The sequence below is a fragment of the Lygodium microphyllum genome, chromosome 27 (genome assembly GCF_053477565.2).
Source record: "Lygodium microphyllum isolate KBCC chromosome 27, Lygodium_microphyllum_v1.1.10, whole genome shotgun sequence".
NCBI lineage: Eukaryota > Viridiplantae > Streptophyta > Polypodiopsida > Schizaeales > Lygodiaceae > Lygodium > Lygodium microphyllum.
The window spans coordinates 71,936,994-71,963,599 of record NC_141161.1 but is presented as its reverse complement, the minus strand read 5'-3'; the positions used below and the strand labels follow the sequence as shown (position 1 = coordinate 71,963,599).

The window sequence follows — 26,606 nt, the reverse complement described above, 5'->3', positions numbered from 1 at the left end:
ATTGCAACTACCTGAGAACCTAAAGGTTCACAATGTATTCCATATCAGCCTATTGAAAAAATATGTATCCAACCCTAATCATGTACTTGATGACCAACAAATTGTAATGCCTAGTCAAGGAGTCCTTGAACTAAGGCCGGATAGGATCTTAGATATTAGGGAGAGACAATTAAGATCTAGAACCTTAAGAGAATACCTCATCCAGTGGAAAGATTATTCCGAAGAGGATGCCACCTGGGTAGATGAAGGCACTCTCATCCATCAGTATCCCCAGTTTATCTCGAGATGAGGACATCTCGATTCTTCTAAGGGGGAGAGAATGTAATATATTAAAAGGGAAATAAATAAAAAATTTCGCCTTCATGGCGGCGTGTCGAGCAAGAGCTTGTGAGGTGGAATGGAGGAGCCAGCAAGCTCCTCGCTAGAGCTTGCTTGGCTCCCTTGCCATGCATGATGACAGGTAAGGGGGGAGGGATTCTCTTCCCCCCCCCCCCCTTATAAAATTAGGGAGGGAAGAACGATCAAGGGAGGCTGCCATATTCTACTGAACGAAGGAGGAGGAAAGGACAGAGACGAATGTTGCCTAACTGCCAGGAGGAAAGGAGTGATTGACGTCGAAGCCAAGGAGGCGGTCGCTGGGAGGATCGTCAGATTTCTGACGCTGCCATTGATCCTACCCTCGAGAGGAAGGAGCCAAGCACCATCACGCCAGCTTCTGCCGCCTCTATCACGTGAGCCGTCATCTGCCGCCTGCAGACTTCCCCCCCCCCCCCCCCCCGGGTCATCGCTGTCGAAAATCACCTCCCCCCCCCCCCTCCTTTTTGACTTTCTGGAAGCTTGGAAGCTTCCAAAGGGGGGGTCATCTTAGCCCCCATTCCCCTTGGCCTTTAAACCCCTTTTCACCCTTCGGGTTTTAAAACCCCTTAAGCCCCCTTTCACCCCCCTTCTTGTGCCTCACCAAATTCTCCCTACTACTCCCCCCCCCCCCCGTGTTTTAAAGGGTCATAAGCCCCTTTTTTCCCTATAAAGGGTGGCTTAAAGGTCCTACTATTACACCCCCCGTGTTTTTTTTTTTTAAGCCACTTAGCCCCTTTCCTTAAGCTTTTTTTTTTCGTATTTTATAAATCCTCAACCACACCCCCCTGTGTATTAACCCTTAAACCCCTAACCCTTGGCTTGGGAACCACCCCTCTTTCCTCCGTATTTATACCTTCCCTAGCCCTCCCCTTGTGGCGTATTGAAACCCCCTTTTAAGTTTGACTTAAGGGTCCTTCGACCTTATTTATAACCTTTTCGGTTACTATATCCCCTTAGAAGTTCTCTCCTGCACCTTGTGTTTTTTCCATCCCTTTTCGTTCCTCGTTTGAGCGAGTCATTAAAAGACCATTAAGCCTTCCCCATGGCTTCAATGGGTCTTAATCGTAGAAGACTCTGAAACACCCTTTCGAATTTCCCTAACTTCCAAGAAGGGAGCCTTCCAAAAACTACTATCGACAAGCAGTGCAAGGAAGCGACGGTGGAATTCCTAGGAGGAGTTGTAGAGCTGCTTCCACGTTCAAAAAACTACAATTGCGATGCCTCCTAAGAAAGTCCAAGGCGTAGCCGCGGGAGGGTCATCTCCCAGTATCCATGTGGATATCTCACCCCAAAACCAGGTTTTTCTTCTTGGCTTTAATTCGGTTTTAAGTCGATCATGCAAAGAGAAATTGTTAGGGATAGGATATATTTGTCCGAGTTATTTGTAATGAAGGAGTTTAGCTTATTTGAATGAATGATAATGTATAGAACTTAGTTTCCTTCGAATTGCATCAAGCATTATAAATTACGAGCAAGATTATCCATTTACTATAGTAGTATATTTTAGTTAAATCCTAAAGGTATAGAAATTATATCTTGCACCATTAGTCTTATTCCTTTGGCAACGAATCATTGTAAATGATTAAATTCATGAAAGGTTTCTTTCGTTGCTCAAATTACTAGGAAGTTATCATTGCTAATTGCACATCTTAGCAAGGGAAATGTTTGTTATTTGGCATGAGTTCATCTGCAAGGGAAAAGGAAGTTTAAATTGAACTGTATTGACTAAAAAGTAAATTGTCACAAGGATAGCAAAACTGTGACAAGACGATTAATATTACCTTCCAAAAGATATCCAAACCAATCTAAACATAGAAATATTCATACCCTAAGCATTTGATTACTTCCTTTATTGTAGGGTCAAAAAAATTCATAAAGATAAAGAACTAGGGCTATCCCCGAGATCCTTAAAAAGAAACCCTAGGCCCGACATATGTCAGCTTAAAGGATCTAAAACAGATTATTCCATCGCAAGACTTGCACAGCAAGTACGAAATCATTTAGTCTTGTGATTGATTCACAAGGAGAAAGGGTAAAAACCCTCAATAAGAATGGCAGATCCCTACGCAAGTTATCTTGCAAAAGGACGTATTTTTGGATATCCTTCTAAATAAGGAAAGTTGTAAACCGGAAACTAGCATATCTAAAGAACTTTAGGGTTGACCAAGTTGGGTTAATAAAGTACGCCCTACACCCGAATGTAAAGGATCTTGCCAATTTACAGGACACCTTGGGAACGAGTGCTGATACACTCAAAAGAAAAGAACACTTCCTTAGCAGTTTGCCAAACAACATGGTTGATTAATGGAAATGTTTGTGCTTACTAGAGATTTTAGGGCTCTGTTTGAATTATGAATTACAAATTAAATGAGTACCTATACTTCAGGTTGAAGGCCTGAAAGAAGAGACAGTTTCAGTTACCCCCGACTACCTGCTTAACCCTAACCAAGGGGGTTGTTCACCGCGCCGGGAACGTGGACCGAACCCGCCACGAGAGGTCTCTCCGTTGAGCTCTACTTCGAGTAGGAGGACGCTTGGTACCAGGGGGGGCTCTGGCCGTAAATCCCTCGCCTTTCGGGTCCTGCACAAGAGGCTAACGTGACTCGGGATTGGATCTCGAGGCCCGCATACTAGTTTACGGGCGGAAGCTTGGAATAGTGATCCCTGGGGATTACTGGATAGCCTTCGGGCGGATTATGGACAAGCCTACGGGCGGAACTCCTTGTATTTCAAAGATAAAATGATGAAATGTTTATTTAAAAAAAAGAACTTGCTTGATATTGTTTTTCTTTGTCACGTGATAAGATTACGTGAAGGAACCAGTGCTTAACAAGATTAATTAAAGAAGCTGATTGTTATATGTCAAATTAATGTGTTAGATAATTACATAACTAAAACAAACCGAGGAAAGTGCGGAAGATGGCCCATGGGTCCGTCCTACGGTTGGGTGGTCCCGGTTAGCCGGAAACTTTTCTCAAAAATCTCGAAGAACAGCGGGATGATCATCATCATCAAAACGAATAACGAGAGCAATGACCTAGAGTTACGTCTTACCCGATTTACACTGTTTTAGGGGAACGGAATGGGACTATGCCTTATGGCAGAGAGGTTGAGCCTTGCATCCCTCTCGTTTCCCATTCTCCTTGAACCAAGTGCAGCGTGAATCCGCTTCGGATCTGGCGTTTCTGGGTAAAGTAGTTCGCTCGGGTCTGACGCTAGTTGCTGTTAGCTAATGACCAATCAGGAAAACCCTAATTCCGATCGATCCTAGGTGGGAACGGCCAGGATACTTCCGCTACGTGGCAGATGCGAGAAGACCTAGATCGCAAAATCCGTAACATTCCATGGGAGTGCCGGCGGAGTTTTCTAGACATCCTTTCCGATGGATTGCTAAGACGTGTCCTGGATGATACTAGTGGACACGTTATAAGAAGCCACCAAGTAGTGGGCGTGAACTGAGCTCACAAGGGACAACAAGGGCAAACAAGGAGGAGGCAGCAAAGCATAGGCAGAAGCTGGGTGGACATAGGTGGAGCTAGCAAATAGGGAGGCGAATAAGGAGGTGGTCATGGCAAGGGAGGATGGAGGCAGCAGCTTGTGGGTGGTAGGTTGTGCCGGTGGCAACAATGGCTTGAGGACAGCTCATTTGATTGTGACACTACATTTTATATGTCAAAAATAATGATGGTTTGCATTTTGACCATTTCACTAGGAGACTCGATGTAGTCTTCTAAGCTCTTGCGAATGATGGTTTACATTTTGACAATTTCACTAGGAGACTCAGTGTAGTCTTCTGAGCTCAATGATGGTTTACATTTTGACAATTTCACTAGGAGACTCAATGTAGTCTTCTGAGCTCTTGTCTTTGATCACATTAGATTTGACATTCAAGTTATGCTGTATGATTAGTCAGTTATCTCTTAAACTCAAAACAGAAGTTGCCATCTTATCAACACTGACTTTGTTTCAGGGAATCAGATTGGCCATGGCTGCCACATTTCAAGGGGCTTGCCATTTAAGTGGGCTATGAATCAGACTTCCCTGGCATTCCAAAGCTCAATGAGAATCCTTAAAGCAGTAAGTCTGAAAGTGCTTGTCAAAAAGACTTCGTCAATCATCACTCAACAGGTGCATGGCATGGCTAAAATGGGTCCAGATCAGCTTCTGAGTGCTGCTCAAATTATGGTCCTAGAACCAAGTTTTCAAGACACTTTCCAAAAGTTGGCGGAGCTCTAGAGTACAGAGCTCAAGAACTTCACTGCTGCAACTTGTGCTTTTTGCCACAGCAAGCATCAGAGTTGGGGACAGATTATCTAGCATTTTCAGTTGGCAGGCGAAAGGGTGTATTTGGCCTCTTCTTTGAGGAGGGTCAGAATAATCAGAAAAAAAAGCTGCTAAAAACTTTTTCATACAACCTACTCTTAGCAACACCTTCAGAATGCAGAATCCAATAATTAAAAAAGTTAAAATGGTTACCTACCAGCAACCACCCCTTTCACAAGGAGCTCTTTGGCCATCTTTTCGACAAATTCATGTGGACTTAAAGTGCGCACTTTTGCAAAATCTAAATGGCTTTCTTGAGGTGTATTGCCACCACAAAATTCTGACCACAAACTCATTACACGCTTTCGATCCAATGGAGCAACAATTGGCAACCTGCAAAACAGCATAATCCAGTACTAGTGTTGAACATCAAGCCTACTTAGAACTAAAATATTCCCATATTTCTTCAATCAGGCTAGAACCCCTTTACCTAGAAATCCCAGTTTTCACTTGGAAAGATCTAGAACTTTGTTGGCAAAAGAGGTACTTAACATCATCTCTAGATGCAAGAATGTCCAATGTAGGAAACCCATTATTCATAATAGTTTGTCCACAACATAGACAGACGAATAAAAAGCAACAAAACATGCAAACGTATACCAAAAAGAAGTTTCAGATACTTCTAAGATCAGAGTGAGAATCGCTCAAGGATGCGATTCTTTGCTTACAAGGATCTCAACTTGTGTTACAAATTGCCCTTGCAGGTGGGGTTGGGGGGGCACAATGAGCTCGTGCGTCAATCAAAGGGTATCAAATTTCAGTAAGAAGACACTGACAAGAGATTGAACACTCTGCAGATCTTAAAAGGGAACCAACTGTCCTGCATGGATTCTGCTTTGTATTGTGTATTGAGAACACACACAAATTGCATCATTACAAGATACGCATGGAGAGAGCTTAAATCCAAAATCATTCAACATGTGTCTGTTTACTTTGACAGTTTCTATAAATTTCCAAGTTTGTTAGCATACAGCAGTTTCTCCCTAATCTTTTCATGCACCACTTAATTCGGAAAATGCTCTGCGTGTATATTTTACTTGACAGTTTCAATTTGATTCGTTGTCACAATAGAAGTTTCACACTATATGTGTCCATATAAGGGCACTTACAATACTATGCGTAATGTTATTTAAGTACACTAGAACATTCTTCAATCTACACCAGCCGAAAAGAAAAAAAGAAGACCTGTCTACTGCTGTTTGACGCGGAGGAAGTTTGAGTTTTCAGCTTACAAGTGCAGGTTTTGCTTTTTCATCGCCTCCGGCGGATGAAGAAATTTCAGGACGCGGAAGAGCCTTAGCAGGCTGAGTTTTCACAGTCAGAGGGGGCTGCTTTTGCGTTTGTGAAGGCATTCCAGGTGAAGATGTCTACAGAGATTGACTTGGAGTTCCAGTTGATTATGGACCGGAAGGTGCCTGTCTTACCGGCTCTTCCCGCAGATCAGAAGCTCGATGGCGACAACTACCGCATTTGGCGCGTCATGATGTTGGCCATCCTTGAGTCCTATGATTTGAAGGAGCTTGTACAGGAGGAGATCGACCGGCCCTTGGTAAGAGATGAGTCCAAACTCTCTTCCGATGCTCGTGCGGAGTTGGCCAAGGCTCAATCTCATTGGGACAAACTGAATGCCAGGATTCGTTCCTTTCTTTTTCTATCTTGTACTACAACTGTGATTGCTCACATCAAGCACTTGACGGTGGCTCGGGAGATATGGCTGAAGCTTGATCAGATGTACAATCAGATGACCCTTATGAAGCAGGTTTCTTTGGAGATACAGATGCAGACCTTGTCCGTAAACAAGTCTTCTTCGTTGCGGGAGCACATCAACAAGCTAAGGCAGCTTCAGATGCAGGTTCAGAATGCGGGGAAGCCGATTCCCTCCGAAGACATGGCGATCACACTATTGTCCCAGTTGCCGCCACGATTCAGTACATTCTACTCCGCCCTTATTGCTTCGGGGCGGGAGTCTACTCTTTGGTGGGAAGAGTTGGTTCCTATGGTCTTGGACCAAGAGGAACAATTAAAGGGACAGAATGCTTCCAAGTCGGAGGCGTTGACAGGTCAAGCCTCTCAGAAGAAGGGGAAGGACCAAAAGAAGAAGAAGGGGGATAACAAGTCAAAGAAGGACAAGGACAAGGACAAGGACAAAGAATCCACATGCCATATTTGTGGAAAGACTGGCCATTGGAAGAAGGATTGCCCTCACAAAGACAAGAAGGACACCAACAAGAAGGACACAAAGGATTTTGGAGCGGTGGCTGCACCCTCATCAGCTGCATTTCTTCATCTAGCTGTCATTGAGGACTCTTCACCGAATGCTTCTGATGCTGCGATGACGGCTCCCCAGGCTCGAGAGTGGATCGTTGATAGTGGTGCCTCCCGGCACATGACTCCTTCATCAGATGGTGTTGCCTAGTTGCGACCCTCACATGGGCAGATTCTCATTGGAGATAGCTCTTCCGTGTCTATTGCAGGACGAGGTAAGATGCAACTTATTCCAAATGGACGTGGTGGTATCCATACCTCAAAGGTCTTGCATGTACCAGGATTAGGGTATCATCTCCTGTCAGTTCATAAGATTTGCTCCCTTGGACTTTTTTGACAGTACTACGGTGCGAGTCCTTGATCATGGGTCGAGGAAGGTTCTATCATCTGGATATGAGGAGAACGGCATCTATAAATTGAAGTCTTCCACCGCCCTTTCTACTCTTCTTCTTACTTCACAGTCACAGTCTGAGTTATGGCATGCTCGGTTTGGCCACCTAAACTATGATTATCTTTGGAGGGCGTCACGTGGACAGCTTATTCGAGGGTTGCCGGATATAGTAGTGAGCCAGCAGCCATGTGTCTCCTACATTCGGGGGAAGCAGCATAGGGATGCCATTCCCCACACAGCTTCGCGGCGGTCTACTTCACCGATGGAGCTTGTATCTACGGATCTATGTGGCCCTATGAGGAATGAGTCCTTGCGTGGAAGCTCGTACTTCATGTTGATCGTAGATGACTACAGCAGGATGACATGGGCCTATTTTTTGGCATTAAAGTCAGAAGGTTTCTCCCACTTCCTTCAAGGATTGGCTTCTCTTTGAGGAGAACCGATCGGCCCGGAAGTTGAAGACCTTACGATCCAACAAGGGTGGTGAATTTGTTTCTAATGAGTTTGCTCGATTTCGTGCAAATAAAAGTATTCACCAGGAGTTTGCCAATACCAACACTCCTCAAGAAAATGGCATTCTTGAACGGAAAAACCGCAGTGTGATCGAGATGGCGCACACCATGATGGAGCACCGACAGACCCCTCAGGTTCTGTGGGCCGAGGCTGTGGCTACTGCTGTCCACATCCTTAATCGATCCCCCACTTCGGCCGTTGATGGGATGACCCCGTTTGAGGCTTACTTTGGGACAAAGCCAGATGTTTCTTACTTTAGGGTCTTTGGGTGTGATGCCTATGTTCACATTCCCAAGGCTCACCGTGATAAATTTGAAGCAGCTTCCCGAAGACAGGTATTTGTTGGCTACAGCTCCCAGTCCCAAGGTTATCGATTGTATGATCCCGTCAAGCGGGATGTGTACACTAGTCGAGATGTGCGGTTTGTGGAGGTTCCGGCTATATCAACGGGTGAGGAGCATCCCGTTCTTGGAGATCCAGGGGAGAGTTGGGCTCCTGCTACAGTTCCAGTGGAGCCCGTACCTTTTGATTATGATTCTGGTTCTGACACAGAGTCTACTGTTCCACCGGTCCCCCTTGAGGAGTTACCACCGGTGGATATTCTAGAGTCTTCAACTGATGGAGAGAGACGAGGGGAGGTTCGGCCTCCTCCTCGATGGGCCCGTGACACACTCCGTGATTCAGGGATTGAGGGGATTCCTGAGGAGTGGGGACCGCAGGATGGTCCGCGGCGGTCACAGCGGCACCAAGCACATTCTACGGAGCTTGTTTGCTCTAACTATTGTTTGATGACCCGTGTTATGCAGGATCGAGAGCCCACCTCCGTGAAGGAGGCTTTACAGTCCGCACCATGGAAGAAAGCTATGGAAGCAGAGTTGGAGGCTATTGAGAGGAATGGCACTTGGTCACTCGTGCCCCGCCCCCGAATAAGAAGGTGATTGGCGTCAAGTGGGTCTTCAAGACCAAATACCTTAGCGATGGTTCTTTGGATAAGCACAAGGCTCACCTTGTTGCTAAAGGTTTTGCACAGTGACCAGGGATTGATTGTCATGATACTTTTGCCCCCACTGCTCGTATGGCGACCATTAGAGCTATTCTTGCCTTGGCTGGCCATAGGAGATGGCCTGTTTACCAGTTGGATGTGAAGTCAGCCTTCCTCAATGGTGATTTGAAGGAGGAGATCTATGTTGAGCAGCCTCCTGGCTTTGGATCCTCAGATGGGAAAGTCTACAGGTTGAAGAAGGCCTTGTATGGCCTCAAGCAAGCTCCGCGTGCATGGAACGAGAAGATTGATTCGTTCCTTCAATCTCAGTTGGGATATCGGCGTTCTCAAGCCGATCCGCAGCTTTATGTTGACACTTCCGAGGATGGTTGTGTGCTTTTTGTGTTGTATGTTGATGATTTAATTGTCACAGGTGATCATGCACAGCAGATCCAAGAGACGAAGTCAGCTTTACATCGGACGTTCGAGATGACGGACTTGGGTCTACTCCATTTCTTTTTGGGCCATGAGATTTATCAGTCTCAGAGGGGGATCTTCATCTCTCAACAAAGATATGTACAGGAGCTCTTGGTGTCTTTTGTGATGGAGGATAGTCGGACCCTTTCTACTCCTATGTATCCGAACTGGAAGGCCACTTCCCATTCAGCTTCTCCCCTGGCGGATGCTTCCCGCTATCGTCAGTTGATTGGATCCTTGATTTGGCTTCTCAACACTCAGGCTGATCTTTGTTTTGCTATTGGGCTCTTGGCAGGGTTCATGAGTGAACCTAAGACGGTGCATTGGCAGGCTGCTCAGAGGATACTTCGGTATTTGAGGGGGACGTCTGATTTAGGGATTCATTATCCCGCAGGGACAGATGGGTCAGCTCTTGTACTTACAGGTTAGAGCGACTCGGATTGGGCCGGTGATGTGGACCACAGGCGGTCTACTACATGTTACTGTTTTGCCTTGGGTACAAGTGTTATCTCATGGAGTAGCAAGAAGCAGCCCACGGTAGCCCTTTCGTCTACTGAGGCGGAGTATCGGGCCGCGTCTTCCACCACATGTGAGGCTATGTGGCTTCGGAGATTGTTGGAGGAGCTTGGCTGCCCCCAGACTCGTCCTACTTCGCTGCAATGTGACAATGAGAGTTACATTGCCTTGGCACGGCACCCTGTTTTTCATGCCCGGACGAAGCACATAGAGATCCAGTACCACTTCATCAGAGAGAAGCTTCTGGATGAGACTATCACTGTGGAGTACTGCAAGACGGACAATCTTGCAGATTTGTTTACGAAGGCACTTCCCCAGGCTCTACTTCGGAGACATTCCAGATCCCTCAGGCTTCTGCCCCGCCCAAGCTCTGAGAGGGGGTGTTAGAGATCAGCGCCTGTACGGGTACAGGACTCAGTCGGCTGCACAGTTGAACTGTGCAATCGGACTGCCACGTGGCAGTCCGACTGCCTGCAGCCCAGTCGGCTGCATTTAATGCAGCCGACCTATCCTATTTGCGCCCTGTTTTTCTGGCTATAAATAGCCGAGGATTTCCACAGTCTCCTACACTTCTCTGCTCGCAGATTACAGACCGGTGACACGCGCAAATTCCGACTCTATTCGCAGATTTCAGACAGGAGATAGTGCAGACTGCAGCGGACTTCGAGGTGAACAGCAGGCTGCATCGTCGAGGTGGAGACACGCAGTCCAGCGCACTGCGCCCGTGTATATATCTGCATATCTTTGTATTCAGCACACTTTATACAGCAAATCTTCATCTTCCACTGTCTCTCTCTCTTCTCTCTCTGTGTTCTCTCTCTCTCAGTCCTACGCTTCCGCACCGCTGCACTCTGACATGATGAGATGTTGCCTGTAGTAGAGAGACTGCCGTCAAAAGATGAGAAGCCTTTGAATCCGCAATGCAGGGATGATGATTGGTGACGCCTAGAGTAGGGAAACTGCTGTCGAAGGGTGAGGAGCCTCTGAGTATGCATACGCAGGCCTAATGACTGATGCTAGCTGCTGGGCAATTGGAAGTGTGACACCTGATAAAGGGGAGTGGCCAGGAACCAAAACGCAAGTGTATGGAGCCTGGAAAGCTGATGCCAGGCTGATGATGCAAACACCACGTGAAGGAGAACCTCCAGGGCAGCCAAACACAAGGATGAATTGTCACCTGAAGGATGGAAGTTGATGCCAAGCATATCTCTACTGGAGGCACGACATTGAGCAACTTGTCTAGATTTGCTGCCCAGTATATATACAGTTACCATAGGTGCTCATTAGGCAGCTCTACCTATGTTTCCCCTATTATGGACTGCCATGTGGCTTTCTCCAGCAGGTTTGTCCAATCGGCCAGCTTCTTACACAATCAGGCAGCTTGTTTGGGCCCTTTTTCCCTCCAGTTGGAGGTCCAACCTGATTTACAGCAGGTTGATTCAGTAACCTGACGTGAGAGCATGTTTCAAAGATAGACCATAAATTTTGCCACATCAATAAGCACTCGCCAATCAACTATATCCTAGAGCTTTCCTTTAATTGAGATCCACCCCACTTCCAAGAATACAATATTGGCTTTCACTTCAAGTACCATGGTCCCATGGGTATGTTCAAGGCCTCAGGCAGAAGAGCCAAGGCCCGAATCAGTGAATGGAACATATTCACAACACAGCAAATTTTGTTGCAATATTTCAGGTGAGGCATGCAGTGTAAGGAGTCTAGTGTTTGGTGAAGTTTGAGGGTTATCTCATTAGCTAAGCTCTTTGGCTAGATGTGACAAACATAGCAAATGTGACAAACTCACTTAATTGTGAGGCAATGCAGCTGAGGACAGCGAAGAGGGAACCAGGGAACCAAATCTTCCTACAGATGCAGTAGATGCAGTTGAAATGGCATGGCATGCAGGAAGCAGCAGGCAGGACAGGTAATAGTGATGCAGGGAGAAATTGGTCAGCCAACCAGATTTACTCTACTTGGCAACATTCTGACCAGACCAATGATGAGGAATTTTCACCAATTTGGCCAGATTTACTCTTAACATCCATTGTACAGCTTGTCCAGATATGACCAGCACTCCAGCCTTATACATTCCAGCCACTCTAGTTTTACAATTTAATGCTGATAGCAGCGATTCCCTGGCTCAGGCATTGTTCTAACAATGCCACTCGAGGATTGACATATTGAATGCCTAGATTAAATGCCCAACATATCATAAGCCAGTTGCACAGGTCCAAGCAGCTCAGACAAAGAGATCAAATATCAATAGACTCATACTGTGTCAACTGTAGGCACATACCTCTTTTCCCATTGCAGCACTTCAGCCATCCGTGTAAAGGAAAGAAGGAACGGAGAACCCATCTTGGAAGCATGAACAGCAAGAGCACGGTGACCAACGTGCAAGGCATCGAACTTCCCAAGTGCAACAATACCTCCTGCCAAGTTCCACCCAGGACCCTGTTAAGGCCCCAATCAATCAAATTGTTATCTGACATGCAATTAGCTAGCAGTCCAAGTCTACACTTAAAGGAATCAGAACTCAACTAGCGACTAGCAATCTAAATGAGATGCAACTAGCTAGCAGTCCAAGTCTATTTAAAGGCCCAATCAATCAAACCTTGAATGCAATCAGCTAGCAGTCTAAGTCTGCATTAAAAGGAATCAGGATTCAACTAGCTAGCAATCTATATGAGATGCTATTAGCTAGCAGTCCAAGTCGGCATTTTAGGGGATCAGAATTCAATTAGCTAGCAAACTATATGAGATGCAATTAGCTAACAGACCAGCACAAGAAGTTTTAGATAAATTCCCACCTCACATTGTGAATGACAATACATTGTGAGCTTTTGCCAGGGAGGCATTGCATACCTAGCCAGGTGCAGTTGGGGGCAGACGGCCCGACCCAACTGCACCTAGCTAGATATGCAGTGCCTCCTGCGCAGAAGCTCATAATGTTGAACAATATAGGGAAAACAGCCCCTTCTCCCACATGGGAAACTGTCAAAAATTTCTTGTGCAAGTCTACCTCTAAAGCCCCGATCAATCAAAACCTTACATCCAAATAGCCAGCAATCCAAGTCTTTATGAAAGGAATCAGAATTCCAATAAGAAATTATTCTGGCTTGTCCTGTCAGATCAGATACAGAGGCAACAGAATGCAATACCTGCAACAGATGTGGCATCGGATCCGCGCTCGATCAGGAGCTTGTCTTCACCCCCACCGGCCGCTTCGTAGCTGGGGCTGTGTTGTAATTTGCCGCCAACGCTGGTAGCCACCACAACTGCAGCCATATCCCTATCCTTCTCCTGCCCCCGCGCCGCCGCCCTCCCCTAGTGGCATCAATCACAATGTCGTTGCCATATAAAGGGCCTGATACAAATGCCACCGTCGCCCTCTTCTTTTGGCTTTCCGCTTTTTGGTCCTTGTGGTCCTATCACCTAGGCAATATTTAAATACCACTGGCGGAAAATCCAGGTTTTTCCTTTTTCCTCAAAATAAGGCTCCTCACTTATGGCGAGCAAGAAGGTGAAGAATTAGGGTCATGCATCATCACAGAGTTAACACTCGCTCCCACTGCAAGTGAGCTTAACTACATGTGGGAAGGGAGAGTAACACAATGGGAGCACAGAGAGAATGCATTTTGGGTGGGGCTTGTTACTGAGGTGCCAATGTCACCTAGACACATCAGTGTGGGTCCTGCTTGGTAGTGTAACAGACCCTCCCTCTAAGGCCCGTTATGGGGCAGGCAACACCCACCCTATGGAGCCCGCCTCACGAGGGATCACCCTCTATTCAACAATTCCACAGTTTTGCGGAAGCGTATCACGACACGACACGGAACGCAGAAGCATAACATGTCATGGGCAGCGAAAAGTAACACGTAACGGGCAAGGTAATACGACACAGAATGAAGGTAACATGATATGTGTATTGCAAGGTGCAACGAAGGCACGAGAATATTTACAAGAAAGCCGAAACGCTTGTGGGGCAAGAAATCACATGTAGAGGATGGACGCTATCAACACGCATCACACGACGCCAAAACCTTAGTAACTTCATTTTTAGTGACTACTCAGTTAACCTGCCAAACCTCCCCTTTATTCGAAGTTCAAGTCAATAACCACAGCCACACATCCATAAATTTGGCTTTATAAAATCGCTCAAGTCAATTTAACTTGTGTGTGACCTAGCCCTCACTCCATAGTTGTTAACCAATCAAGGTATAGAGTAAGTATGTTGTTAAAAGGGTACTTTACTTTTTGCAAGTTTTTTTTATGTAGGGAGTTGTGAACACGCAACACTTTGCCTATACTCAATAATGATGTACTTCACTATTCCAAACAAATCTTTTAATCCAATCAACCATTGAAAATATTATGGGTAGCTTCCAATCTCCATTGTGCATGAAAGAGATGGGTGTAAGGGGAGATGGAGAGCACAACAAAAGTCCAATCACAAGCAAGCAAGCCATCCTTTGATTGGCTAGCAATATAGAAAAAAGGACTTAAAAATGGAAAGAAGTGATCTTCAACCGCCATATGTGTTGATCTCAATAAATTGAAAGAGTTTTCATTTTTCGTAGACCTCCATATCATCTATCACCATGTCACTCAATACATCAAAGAGTGTTCATTTCATGACACTCTATTGGTACCATTATCCTATATTTAGGAGTTGGGCATCCACTCTACTTTTTCACACTAGAGAGAAGGTGATGTGTTGTGTGCTTACTAGACTAATATACTCCCCACCCACTTTTGGACTAGGAGTTTTCCCTTCCCACTTTACAAAGTGATGGACAAGAATGCACTTTTTGCATGTGTAACCAATCAAGGAATTTATATATTTATGGTATTTTTTTTAATGTCAAGAGGCATATTCCACAATGGATTTCGTGATGTTTTTCAGTAGATTTCGTAAAACTATTTATTTGTCGAGACTCGTACACAAGGTAGATTCCTTTGTGTGAGAAATTGATGGGAACGCCTATCCTTTTTAGGTGTCAGATTAATTTAATGTGCACGTGGGTGATTCCACAAAATATATATTAAATTAATGGACATTTATGAGTTTAGAGTGCACACTCGAATTAAATTAAGGTTAGGACAATGTTCCAACCTATGTTAATTATTTGCAGTTGAAGACTGCTAGGTATTCACTACTGTTTGTTTATCTTATTTATAAACAATTGTGAATGCTTCACTTGATGTGTAGAGTAGTTAGCAGTGGCTTTGGATAGCACTAGGCGTTAGCATAAATCCAAACATAAATTTTATAATTATGATTAGTTATCTCAAGTATAATGTATAATATTATGTATTTAGATGATATTGTATTATTAAAATTATTACTCTATTTGTAAGCTAAGAACCATTTGCTAATTATTGTCAATTTGATTTAGCAAGTCCCCTTGCAGGGTAAAGCCTGATGTGAATCTCATGTAGTTGATCAAGCTATCTCCAAGAGTGCATGAAGAGTTCAAGAAGATTTTTTGCACTCGGTATATCATCAATCCCTTGAGAATAGCTTAGATGGTAGATGATTGGGCTGAACATGCTGAAAAGCATTGCCCAAGGGTAGCGGCATACATTGACGACATATTAGTGGAGCATGCCATCGTGGACATGGGATCCTCCGTGACCAATATTATGAGCTCAAAATTGATGGAAATTTTAGAATTGAAAATCTAAAAGGATGCCTCCACAATTCTCAGAATGACTAATGACAGTTTAACACAACTTAAGGGTTGCATTACCGAAGCCGTGGCAAATCTAGCAAATCAAATCTCAATCATAAACAACTTTATGACACATATAATATAACTTAATGGGAAAATCTAACAAATCAAGCATCTCAACTATCAAATACAAACAACATTATAATACATAAGAGGATTTGAATAACTCAATAGATTGAGAAAAACAAGAGAAAAACACACGATTAGGCCCAACCTCTCCCATGGCAAAAGCCATGGTTTGCCATCCTTAATTATATATTATAGTTTTTACATTCATATCTTATATATAATTACAAAGAAAGTATAAATATCAATTGAAATACAGAGTTTTATAAATCAAGAGGTATCCTGTAACATGCTGCAGAAAATTTTGTGCTCTCAATTTTAACGTTTTGACATCACCATCGCGTTTGAAACATGCCAAAACTCCCAAAACGACTCTTGAAGCTCTGAATTCCGATCCTGGATGAAGGACAAACGAAAAAACTCAGCTTTCACCATGTTCTCCTGTTTTGCACGCGATCCTGTTGCTTTTATAAACAAAGCTAAAAAAGCTTTCTAAAACTTAACCACATTAAGAAAATAACAATGTATTCCATAAAGAAAGCTTTTTCAATAAAAGCATACTTAAAATTAATAAAACACTCGACAAGGACATGCATCCCCGTCAACTTCTCGCACAAGGAATCCACCATATGTAGAAGCCCCAGTCAACAAATCAATTTTACAGAATCCATCGTAAAATCTCACAAAATCCACCGTGACTATGGCTCCTCCTTATGTGAGTACTTCATAAGGCATGTATTTATAAATTTATTCATCTTAAAGCTAAAAGATATCCCAATTTTATAATAACACTACAAGATATAGCCCTTATACTGACGTTTAAAGTGACGAAAATACAAACAACAAAATCTTCCCCCGTCGTCGTAAAAAGTGCCATTATTAAGGACGCCATAGAAACGTCGGTATTATTGGCATCGCTATTGTAGCGACGGTTTGCGACATGCACAGCGACGCCAATAGCAACGCGAGCAGTAAAATTTGCGACGCTAATAGCGACGGTAACATGGATTAAAAAAAATTTGTGGTACCTGCCACATATAGCACGATGTGCTTTATGAGAGCCATACAAAATAGTTTCTGCACTACTGTGTACAAAGCACTTGCAAACAAAAAGAATGTATACTGAAATCATAAAACTGATACATGAAATAAATACATGATCGCATAAAAAGTGATTGGTACAGTCATGATAGGATATCACTAATACATAGAACATGTCTACATAGATCAGGCGACTCAAAAATAAAGGTGTGTGAGCTCTAGGGATCCAAGGGTGAGCTACGCATCCTCATTCCCCGAAAGCTCATCCCACCGCAAAGGAGCATCGAACAGACTCTGCAGAAAAAGAAACAACACATCAGTCCACCATACAATAATGCATTCAAATATTTCATGGTAACTACGGACAAGAAGGATGAGTGACTTATAGGGCCGCCGCATCTATACAATCGGTTGATCAATACATTGAGATCGTGCTTTTCTGTATATCGAGTCTCAAGGCTAGACGGATCGCGATTTGTAATGGAGTGCTGCAAAGAAGACAAAATGCTAACTGTTGGAAACATGATTGTTAGTACAAAGAATATTTCAAAAAAACAAACAAGCAAAACAAAAGAAAAACTTACAAAGTCCTCCATATATGTCATGTGGCCACCACTTCCAAGATGCTGGACCACTCCAAATATGTCCTATGGCCACCACTCCCAAGATGATGGACCACTTTGGCCTCGAATTGTGCCCTCGCCGCCTTGCGCTACTGACTCCAACGTCCTGGAGAAGTTGTAGTCTCCTCCCTCAGTCGGCACCAGTTGTCTGCATCTAACCACTTGGGCTTTGCAGCCCCACTCTTGATTGCCTTGCGTGCGTCGGATCGTCTATGTGACATGTATACACGCATGCAATCCATCATCCAGCCCATAGAGAATCTATCTACTGGGGCTGGCATCGAAAACTCCTCGTGCAAGGATGCTACTATGTAGTCCTTACTCCCCTCCGGTATGTTCTTCCAATGATCCAAGACGACGTGCCAAAAAACTTGTTGGCACAACTCTCTCATGCGAGCCATCACCCTCCTCCCCTCATCATTCATGATGATGGCTCCTAACCTACTATTGACCAGATATCCATAACCCCTAGGAGTCTACCTAAGATGGGTCCTCTCCCATCTGTGTCCACGCTCCTGGGCATATCCAGGAGGCCCCTCTGCATCCGATGTACCGACGGGGATAATCTCTCTCGCAGTGGCACCCAAAGGGGTGCCACTGTTGACGACTGCGCAAAAGCCGGAGTAACTAGAGTAGACGTCCCCATAGGTGTGACAAATCCTGGAGGTGACGCAGCTCCAACTGAGCGACGAGACGGAGACACCACATCCATGTCTCCACAACAGCATCCCCATGATCCTGATGCACTCCCTCCCTCTGGCCCAAGTCGTGAGCATCGAGATCGTCTGCTCGAAGCCGAAGCATCCGATTGTGCTAAAGCAGTTTTAGCAGAGCGCCCTAACGAAGAACAAGACAGCTCCTGGTCTGCCATCTCTCTGAATCTGGCGAGCTAGTCTGGAGACATGCATGCGAAGATGTTCTGTAACTCCTCATCGCTCATCCCTCGACTCATCCTGAAAATGTCACCTGCACAGACAAAAAATGATGCTAGAATAATCAATTTAAATCATACAAAGCACAGTAATATAAATCATTTTTAAAAAATCTCACTTAAAATGCATATCTTATGTATCTTTATAAGAGATTGGTCAACGAATTGAGTAAGTGGATGCTCCAAGTATGAAGGATCCTATGGTCTCATGTTAATCTCCTGACACAACTCCGCATACATTGGAAGGTCGATAGACATGTCACCACAAAAGAATGAGTCCGCCTCGTTCTCAAAGAATTATTGGACTCTTGTATTTCCATCATTGTTAGCCGATGCTGGCTCCAAGCTTTCGAGGCCTCCACCCCTTGCAATATCGACCCCTCTATTTGCATATTATCTTCATCTATGCTCGAAACATCGCTTTGATCATATACTCTCGCACTTCGGGGAGTTGAAGGTATAACATACTACCATGGAGGTTGTCGGGGGTTTAGATAGAAGATTACATGTTCACAAACACGTACAAGAGAGTTCAAACCATTGTGACATAAACCATGTCGTAATACAATTAGCAAGAAAATGACTCCATGCACCTGTTCACAATGGGTCGGCAACACAAAGATGTCGTGCAAATCCATCCATTTTTTTTCGGAATCTATTTCGAGAAATCCAGATGGACCTCGTCGAATTGTTGCTCCAGCTCCTCCAAGTACCACTTTGAACCACTGCACATCGAATAGTATCATGGAGAAGTTGCGGTAATCCACTGTAATAATACTTTGTAAGTTTCCAAAATACTCCATCTCATCCACAACCGTGTTTGGATCCGTTGCTCGTCGCCGGCTCTCTTGCTTGAACCTTGCCATGACACCACAGTCCATTATGGAGCGCATTTTGTCAATACGCTCCACGCGAAAATACCGTCCGTGCGACCAGCTGCACTATATATTTTGTAATGTACATTGAAACACTCAAATTAGATGTCGCATATAAAATTTAGATACGACAGATTCTAAACCCCTCATCACCTTTGGACTACATTCCCTCGAGAATTCCCACTCCTCCATTGAGACCTTTGTCCCTTCACGAGATACTACGGTCAAGGCTCCATGCAACCATCGCGTTGACATAAACCGCGGCATCTCCTCCATGCCTTTGGGATATCAAATTGATTGATGACACGTACTACATCAGAATTCAGCTCGCGCTTCCTCTCGATCTTACCTTACAATCTGGTACTTGACAAGCCACGTCTCCATGGAGGCATGGTGCAACATACAAAAGCGATTCACCTTCTCTTCCATTGAGGCATCCATTCTTTTTTCTACCCCATTTTCAACCACCATATCTCCAGTCAGTCTATCATCGTCTTTCAACGACCATAGCATTTCATTGTCTGGTTCCACCGTTGGTAGCCATTGTGAAATATGCACTAGCGCCTCAGACACCAACCAACCTTCAACCATACTACCTTCTGGCCAAGCTCGTTGTCGCACAAAGCCTTTCAGGGTTTTCATGAAGCGCTCCAAGAAGAACATCCATCGCGTATGGATAGGTCTAGCAATCTCCACTTTATCCACAAGATGCACAAGAAGGTGGATTTGTATCGTGAGCTAGTGGGCAGGTATTTCTCAAAGAGACAGACCGTCTCCACTGCTCCCTGCCTCACGGATTCAATAGAGGACGTCTTAATCTCTTTCTATGAGATCCATTGCACCAAAGTCGACAATTTGTAAATGGCCCCGTGAATTTTCGGAGTAAAACATCATGCGATCGCAATCGGTAGTACAAACTGCCACAAATGAGAAAGCATTATGAATAATGGCCACATTCCAAACAGCAAAATGCCCACGCTAATTACAATCCATTCGTAGTACAAACCTAACATATCTTATGCAAATCATGAGATTTTAGCCCCAATAATTGATCGTCTTTAGAAAATGCGGACCTGAGAGAACGCATCATACCCGTCGGAGTGCAGCTAAACTTGATTACTTGCTTCACAATGTGCTCTTCTTTAGTGGACAAAACCCAAGGAGCACAAGGAAGCTGCTCGTGACCATCAACACTCGAAAGCGCCTCCATCTCACCTACCTCCTTCAAATCCATTCGTGCCCCTATAATGTCTCTCTTTCCTGTGATGTGGTCCCATAGCAAGCTACCCACATTCTTGAAAATATGCATGGGATCCAACAAGTGGTTGACCTGTAAGTGGGTCCAATATGGCACCTTGTAGAAAACTGAGAATCGCCGCATTCCAGTTGGATGTGATTCCGCGTGGACCATTTTCAGCTCATACTAGCTTGTGGCGTTCATACGTGTTGGAGGTCGTCCAAGGAAACCTTCCCTGAGTTCATGACCCTCCGGCAAGAAAGCAGTGTGTCCTTGATATACCATCTTCTTCATGGTTCGTGATCTTCGGGAGTCTAACTGTGGCCCGCACAATGGCCATGCATGATAACCTAAGGTAACCAGACATGTTCCAACACCACGACCTAGTGAATACTTGATTCAATGAGATAAAATATAGATATTACCAGCGAGAACGGAGGCATTCTCACCTGAGCACTCTCCCAATCCCAGAAAGTCATGCATCGTCCACATGAGAATGGCTCAAATATTGGCCAACCGCCGACCATCGCGCCTACTCATATCTTGCACAATGACCCCCTCCTCCCACAAAATCTTAAGCTCATCGACTAATGGACGAAGATACACGTCCATATTTTTTACTTTTTAGTGGCCTGGGACGAGCAAGCTAAGGATGAGATGTCATTTCTTCGTAGAAAGCCATGGAGGGATGTTGTAGTTGACAAGGACTATAGGCCACACACTGTAAGAAGTTGAGCAAACCGAATGGTTCACACTAGACTGAGCCGAAGATTCCTTGGCTCTCGCGTAAAGCCTGGGAAGGTAGAGTCAATGTGGCTCCATGCACACGAATCCGTTGATATTTGTTGAACTCCATCCGTGGACCTATTCTACGCATGCCATGTTGTCAAGCTCGCTATGCGAGACGTACGAAACATGTGGTTTATGCAGGGGATGAGCGGAAAGTGTCTGAGAACTTTTTAAGGGATGGTTTGCCCTTGTAAGTCCTGTCGATACCTGTGAGCACCACACTTTGGACATGTCTCCATAGTCTCATATTCTCCTCGAAATAGACAACAATCGTTGATACATGCATGGATGTTATTGTAGTCCATGCCAAGCTTCCGTAAAACATGTCGTGCATCATCACGAGACTCGGGCATGGTATTTGCAGGCGATAATATATGATATTTCAATAACCTGAAAAAAATCATAAAACACTTGAAAAAGCACAAATGTTTGTAATAATAGTATCAAAAAAAAATTCAATGAAGCCTATGTACAAGGTACCTGAACAACTTGGTCACACTCATATCACTTCACCCGTATTTTGCTTGCACACTTAAGAGTGCAAGCAGTGTCTTCAATCGAGATACTCGACACCCATCATATAATGTTATAGATGCTTCCTCTCTAAGCGGATCAGACGTCTCGACATCCATGGGAATCAATGCATCGATCATTGCCTCCATCTCAGGCTCCAAGATTGTAGGTAGGTCTGGAAGGTTGCTTATCTCCTTTGGCATTGACGGTATAGATTGGCCTTGCGAGTGGTGGATTGGCTCCTACACTCCATCCATCGCACATCCACAAACTCTTGTAATTAGCCGCAATGGGTGCACTCCCCCTTGGGATGAGACATCACCTCCCTGGATAGAAAATTTAATAGCAAGACCCAATCTTATTGTATGTGGTATTCAATTAGCTTGCGAGTACAATGCATGATTAATATTAACTTCAAATTACCGTTTGATGAAAATCCTTAATCGCCTGATCAATGATCTCAGATTGAAACTCACCAAATTTTTATACGTGTTCTATAGACAATCAGCATTTTCGTCTAATTGCCAACTTGCATTGAGAGCAAGGACATGGGACACGCTGATTAAGATACGCCTCGTGATCTTGAACAACTGGACCTTCTTCGTTTTCCATCTTGTCTACGTTACAACAAACAATTTAATGACTTGTAATACAATTTGGGAAAATGAGGCTTAAATGGATAGCTTTATGGAGATGCATATCAAGTTGCAAGTTGATCATAAGCTCTTGCTTGAGAAGTTTTAGCCTCTGTAAGAGGTTGAGAAGCAAATTTTGAAAAACATTGAGGTTGATATTGATGCATCCATGGTGTTGAAATCTAAACTTCAAGATATAAGAAATGCTTTACTGATTGATGTAAAAAATACATGGGACATAATAGTTGAGAGATTTATTGATGTTATATCTCGGCCATATACCATGCTCAAGGATTTGTTTGTCCCAATAGATAATTATTCATTATTGTAGAAAAAAAAGGCATTGGTTCATAAGGTTCATGAGTTGAAGACTAAATGTTTGGACTTAACTAAAAGATTGGATAATGCCTTAGATGCTAAAAGGAAAAGTGATGAATATGTTACTTTATCATTGCAACAAAAAGATTGGTGACAAGGATGCTATGATTAATGAAGTTCTTCACAAGGTGAATATAGAGTTGAAGGGGATGGAACATGATTCTTCTTTGGGATTTAGTGGTGTTCAGTCAATTATTGAGGTATCTTCTTGTATGCCCATTATACCTTATGTACCTACCTACGGTCTCTAGGTTATGTACTTTGAGTATCTTAGAGGGGCTCTACTAGGATTACTTATACAATTGCACTAGAGGGCTTTGAGTATAAGTAATCCTAGTCAACAAAATTTATGAGTATCATTGAGGATCTCTTAGTCTAATAATAAATCAATCTCAACAAAAAGCATCTTAGTAATGTGGTTTTTTTATCCTAGGTCCATGTATAAAAATTAATGCCATCTATGAAATTTATCAACTTTTATTGTAATGATTGGAAGACATCAAATGCAACAATGTAATACAAGGTTACCATGTCAAAGACAATATCAAATAGTAAAAATGTTTGTGCATGTTTGGGGGTGTGTGTGTGTGTACCATAGTTATAAAATTTGTTCCAATCAATTATACTCATAGTCATAACCTTTGAAGAAAATATCATATGCTCAATTTAAGGGATTCTTCTTCTATGGCAATACTTTTGGGTTCATTTTGATGAAGTACCATAATGACCATTAGCTAGGGGATCATTTTCTTTTAGTCCTTCCGTTGACCAGTTGGCATGATTACTAATTTGTTATGCCTATAAAGTTAATACAAAAACAAGGAATATGCATATCACAATTAGATCCCCTACTTGGACATTATGAAGGATATGACCAATTTTAAGCCATCTTAAAGAGTCACCAATGTACGTGGCCCATGGTAAAGCACATTGCATACCATTATCGATAAGTCTATTATCGTGCATCTTAAATCTCCTAATTAGACTTTATAAAGTGTATGACCAATGTTTAGCCCTCTTAAGTAGTCGATGTAATGGTACCCATAAAAAAAGCAAAGTGCATACCATTACCATAATCATGGATATGTTATCGTTCAAATATATACACACACAGGTGGACTACATTTTGAGTAGGCAAAAGCTATCCATTTGAGTATACATCTCTTTCTCTTTCTCTCTCTCTCTCTCTCTCTCTCTCTCTCTCTCTCTCTCTCTCTCTCTCTCTCTCTCCCTCTCACAATATATCTTAACACTCTCCAAAAGCAAAAGGGAGAGGGAGAGAGAGAATGCACTCTCTCTCCCTCTCTTTCTCTTTCTCTCCCTCTCTCATTTCCTCCCCCTCCCCTCTCTCTCTCTCTCTCTCTCTCTCTCTCTCTCTCTCTCTCCTAAACAAGCAAAAGAGAAAGGGATTTAAACCTTAAACAAGCAAAAGAAGGAGAGAGGGAGACTCACAGATGAGATATGGCGACTGTGGGGCGGCTCCTCTTCGCGATGAAGGCTCCTCCTCTCCTTCGCGAACAACGGCGGCAGCGGCGGCGGCAAGTCTTCTTCCTCTCCTTCTCTCACGACGGTCGCTCTCTCTCTCTCTCTCTCTCTCTCTAAAGCCGCACTCGGTTTCGGTCTGTTTTTTTTCATGCGGAGCGTCGCCAATAGCAACGCCGCTACCCGCATCGCTACCCGCCGTCGCTATAAGCTTAAATCCTTGTAGTGTAAGCATGCTTTAGCTTTTGTGTTTGCTTTTGTCCAAATAAAGAATAAAGCAGTTGAGCAGCCCAAAAGTCGGACTGTGCCCAAATACAATGTCCCATAATGAAATATTTAAATCGTGCACCCATGCGCATACAAAATAATAAATATTTATCAAGTGCTTCAATAAATAAGCACACCTAAATAAATATTAGCGCCACGGCTTTAATGATAAGACACGCACCCATCAAAAATGATAATTTTTTCTAGGTAATTTGAATATATGCTATCGCCCAATGCTTCCCAATGCCACCTCCGCCTACTCTACATATCAATTGAAGCATTTACAATTGTTAAAAAATAATAAAATTAAACTGACAAAAGTGAATACCTAGCAGTCTTTAGCTACAAAATAAATAAATAGGTTGAAACTCTGTCCTAATCTTAATTTAATACAAGTGCACTCTAACCTCATAAATGTCCATTAATTTAAATATGTATTTTGTAAAATCACTCACCATGGAATCACCCACATGCACATTAAATTAACATGATGCTCGAAAGGGACAAGCGTCCCCGTCAAGTTCTTGTACAAGGAATCCACCTTGTGTACGGTTTTACGAAATCCACCAAAAACCTCATGGAATCCACCGTGGAATAAAAACTCACAGGATCCACCATGGAATATGCCTCTTGGTGTCAAATACAATATCATGTAAATACATAATATTATATATTATACTTGAGATAACTAATCACAATCATGAAATTTACGCTTGGACTTACGTTAACGCCCAGTGCTACCCAAAGTCACTGCTACCTGCTCTACACATCAACTGAAGCATTCATAATTGTTTATAATAAAATAACAAACAATAGTGAATACTTAGCAATCTTCAGCTTACAAATAATTAAAACAAGTTGGAACACGGTCTTAACATTAATTTCATTCGAGTATGCATGCTGAACTCGTAAAAGCTTAATTAATTAATATGAATTTTGTGGGATCACTTGCAATGGAATCACCCACGTGCATAGTAATTAATAAAACACTTGAGAAGGATAAGTGTCCACGTTAACTTCTCGCACAAGGAATCCACCTTATGTACGAGCCCCGGTCAACAAATCAATTTTACAGAATCCATCGTAAAATCTCTCGGAATCCACTGTGACTATGCCTCCTTGCATCATAAAACACTCATTTAGTTAAAGACGTGTAACAGACGACCATTTGTGCCCTTAGTGCTTACCCTCCACTACTAGCTCCACATTGAGCAGTGGATTCCATAAGGTTTTTCGATGGATTTCGTAAAAATATTTATTTGCCGGGACTCGTACACAAGGTGAATTTCTTGTGTGAGAAGTTGATGGGAACGTCTGTCCTCTTCGGGCATTAGATTAATTTAATGTGCACGTGGGTGATTCCACAAAATACATATTAAATCAATGGACGTTTATGAGTTTAGAGTGTGCACTTGAATTAAATTAAGGTTAGAACAATGTTTCAATCTATGTTAATTATTTGTAGTTGAAGACTGCTAGGTATTTACTATTGTTTGTTTATTTTATTTATAAACAATTGTGAATACTTTACTTGATGTGTAGAGTAGGTAGCAGTGGCTTTGAGTAGCACTGGGCATTAGTGTAAGTCCAAGCATAAATTTCATAATTATGATTAGTTATCTCAAGTATAATGTATAATATTATTTATTTATATGATATTGTATTATTAAAATTATTACTCTATTTGTAAGCTATAAGTTTAAACTTCTTTAATAATAATTAGATCATTGTCCTTAGTACTATTCATTTATTTGTTTTTAATATAGATTATTTTAGAATATGAGATTTAAGGTATGCATTTATTGAAATAAGATATCTTTATGGAATACCTTGTTATTTTCTTAATGTGGTTAAGTTTTAGAAAGCTTTTCTAGCTTTCTTTATAAAAGCAACAGGATCGCATGCAAAACAAGAGAATAGGGTGAAAGCTGAGTTTTTTCGTTTGTCCTTCATCCAGAATCGGAATTCAGAGCTTCAAGAGTCGTTTTGGGAGTTTTGGCACGCTTCAGACATGATGGTGATGTCAAAACTGTTGGGGGTAAAGGCACCTCCGCCTAGCCGCGTGTTTATAATATATTGACAGTCACCGCCATTGCACACTATAGGTGGCGGGCGCCTGTCACCGTCACTTTATTCTTTATTCTTTTAGTGACAATTTGAATAAAGGAAGGCTCTCCCGCCATAGCTCTCGAGTGCAAGCCTCAATCCTT

The 26,606-nt window shown here is 43.1% G+C and overlaps 1 protein-coding gene across 2 annotated transcripts in view; it reads right to left on the bottom strand.

The window, feature by feature from the left end:
• LOC148012458 (FAD synthetase 2, chloroplastic-like) overlaps positions 1-13,208 on the bottom strand; it is a 49,105-nt gene extending 35,897 nt beyond the window's left edge. Inside the window, exons 1-3 of one of the 2 annotated variants that reach the window (XM_087669557.1) lie at positions 12,986-13,208; positions 12,121-12,256; positions 4,838-5,013 (exon numbers count right to left, since the gene is read on the bottom strand). In XM_087669557.1, coding sequence (XP_087525683.1) covers positions 4,838-5,013; positions 12,121-12,256; positions 12,986-13,112 — 439 coding nt within the window. In that variant the 5' untranslated portion in view covers positions 13,113-13,208. Of the gene's footprint in view, positions 1-4,837; positions 5,014-12,120; positions 12,279-12,985 lie in introns of both variants that reach the window. The other variant, XM_087669558.1, reaches the window with a different exon arrangement.
• Between the last annotated feature and the right edge of the window lie 13,398 nt (positions 13,209-26,606).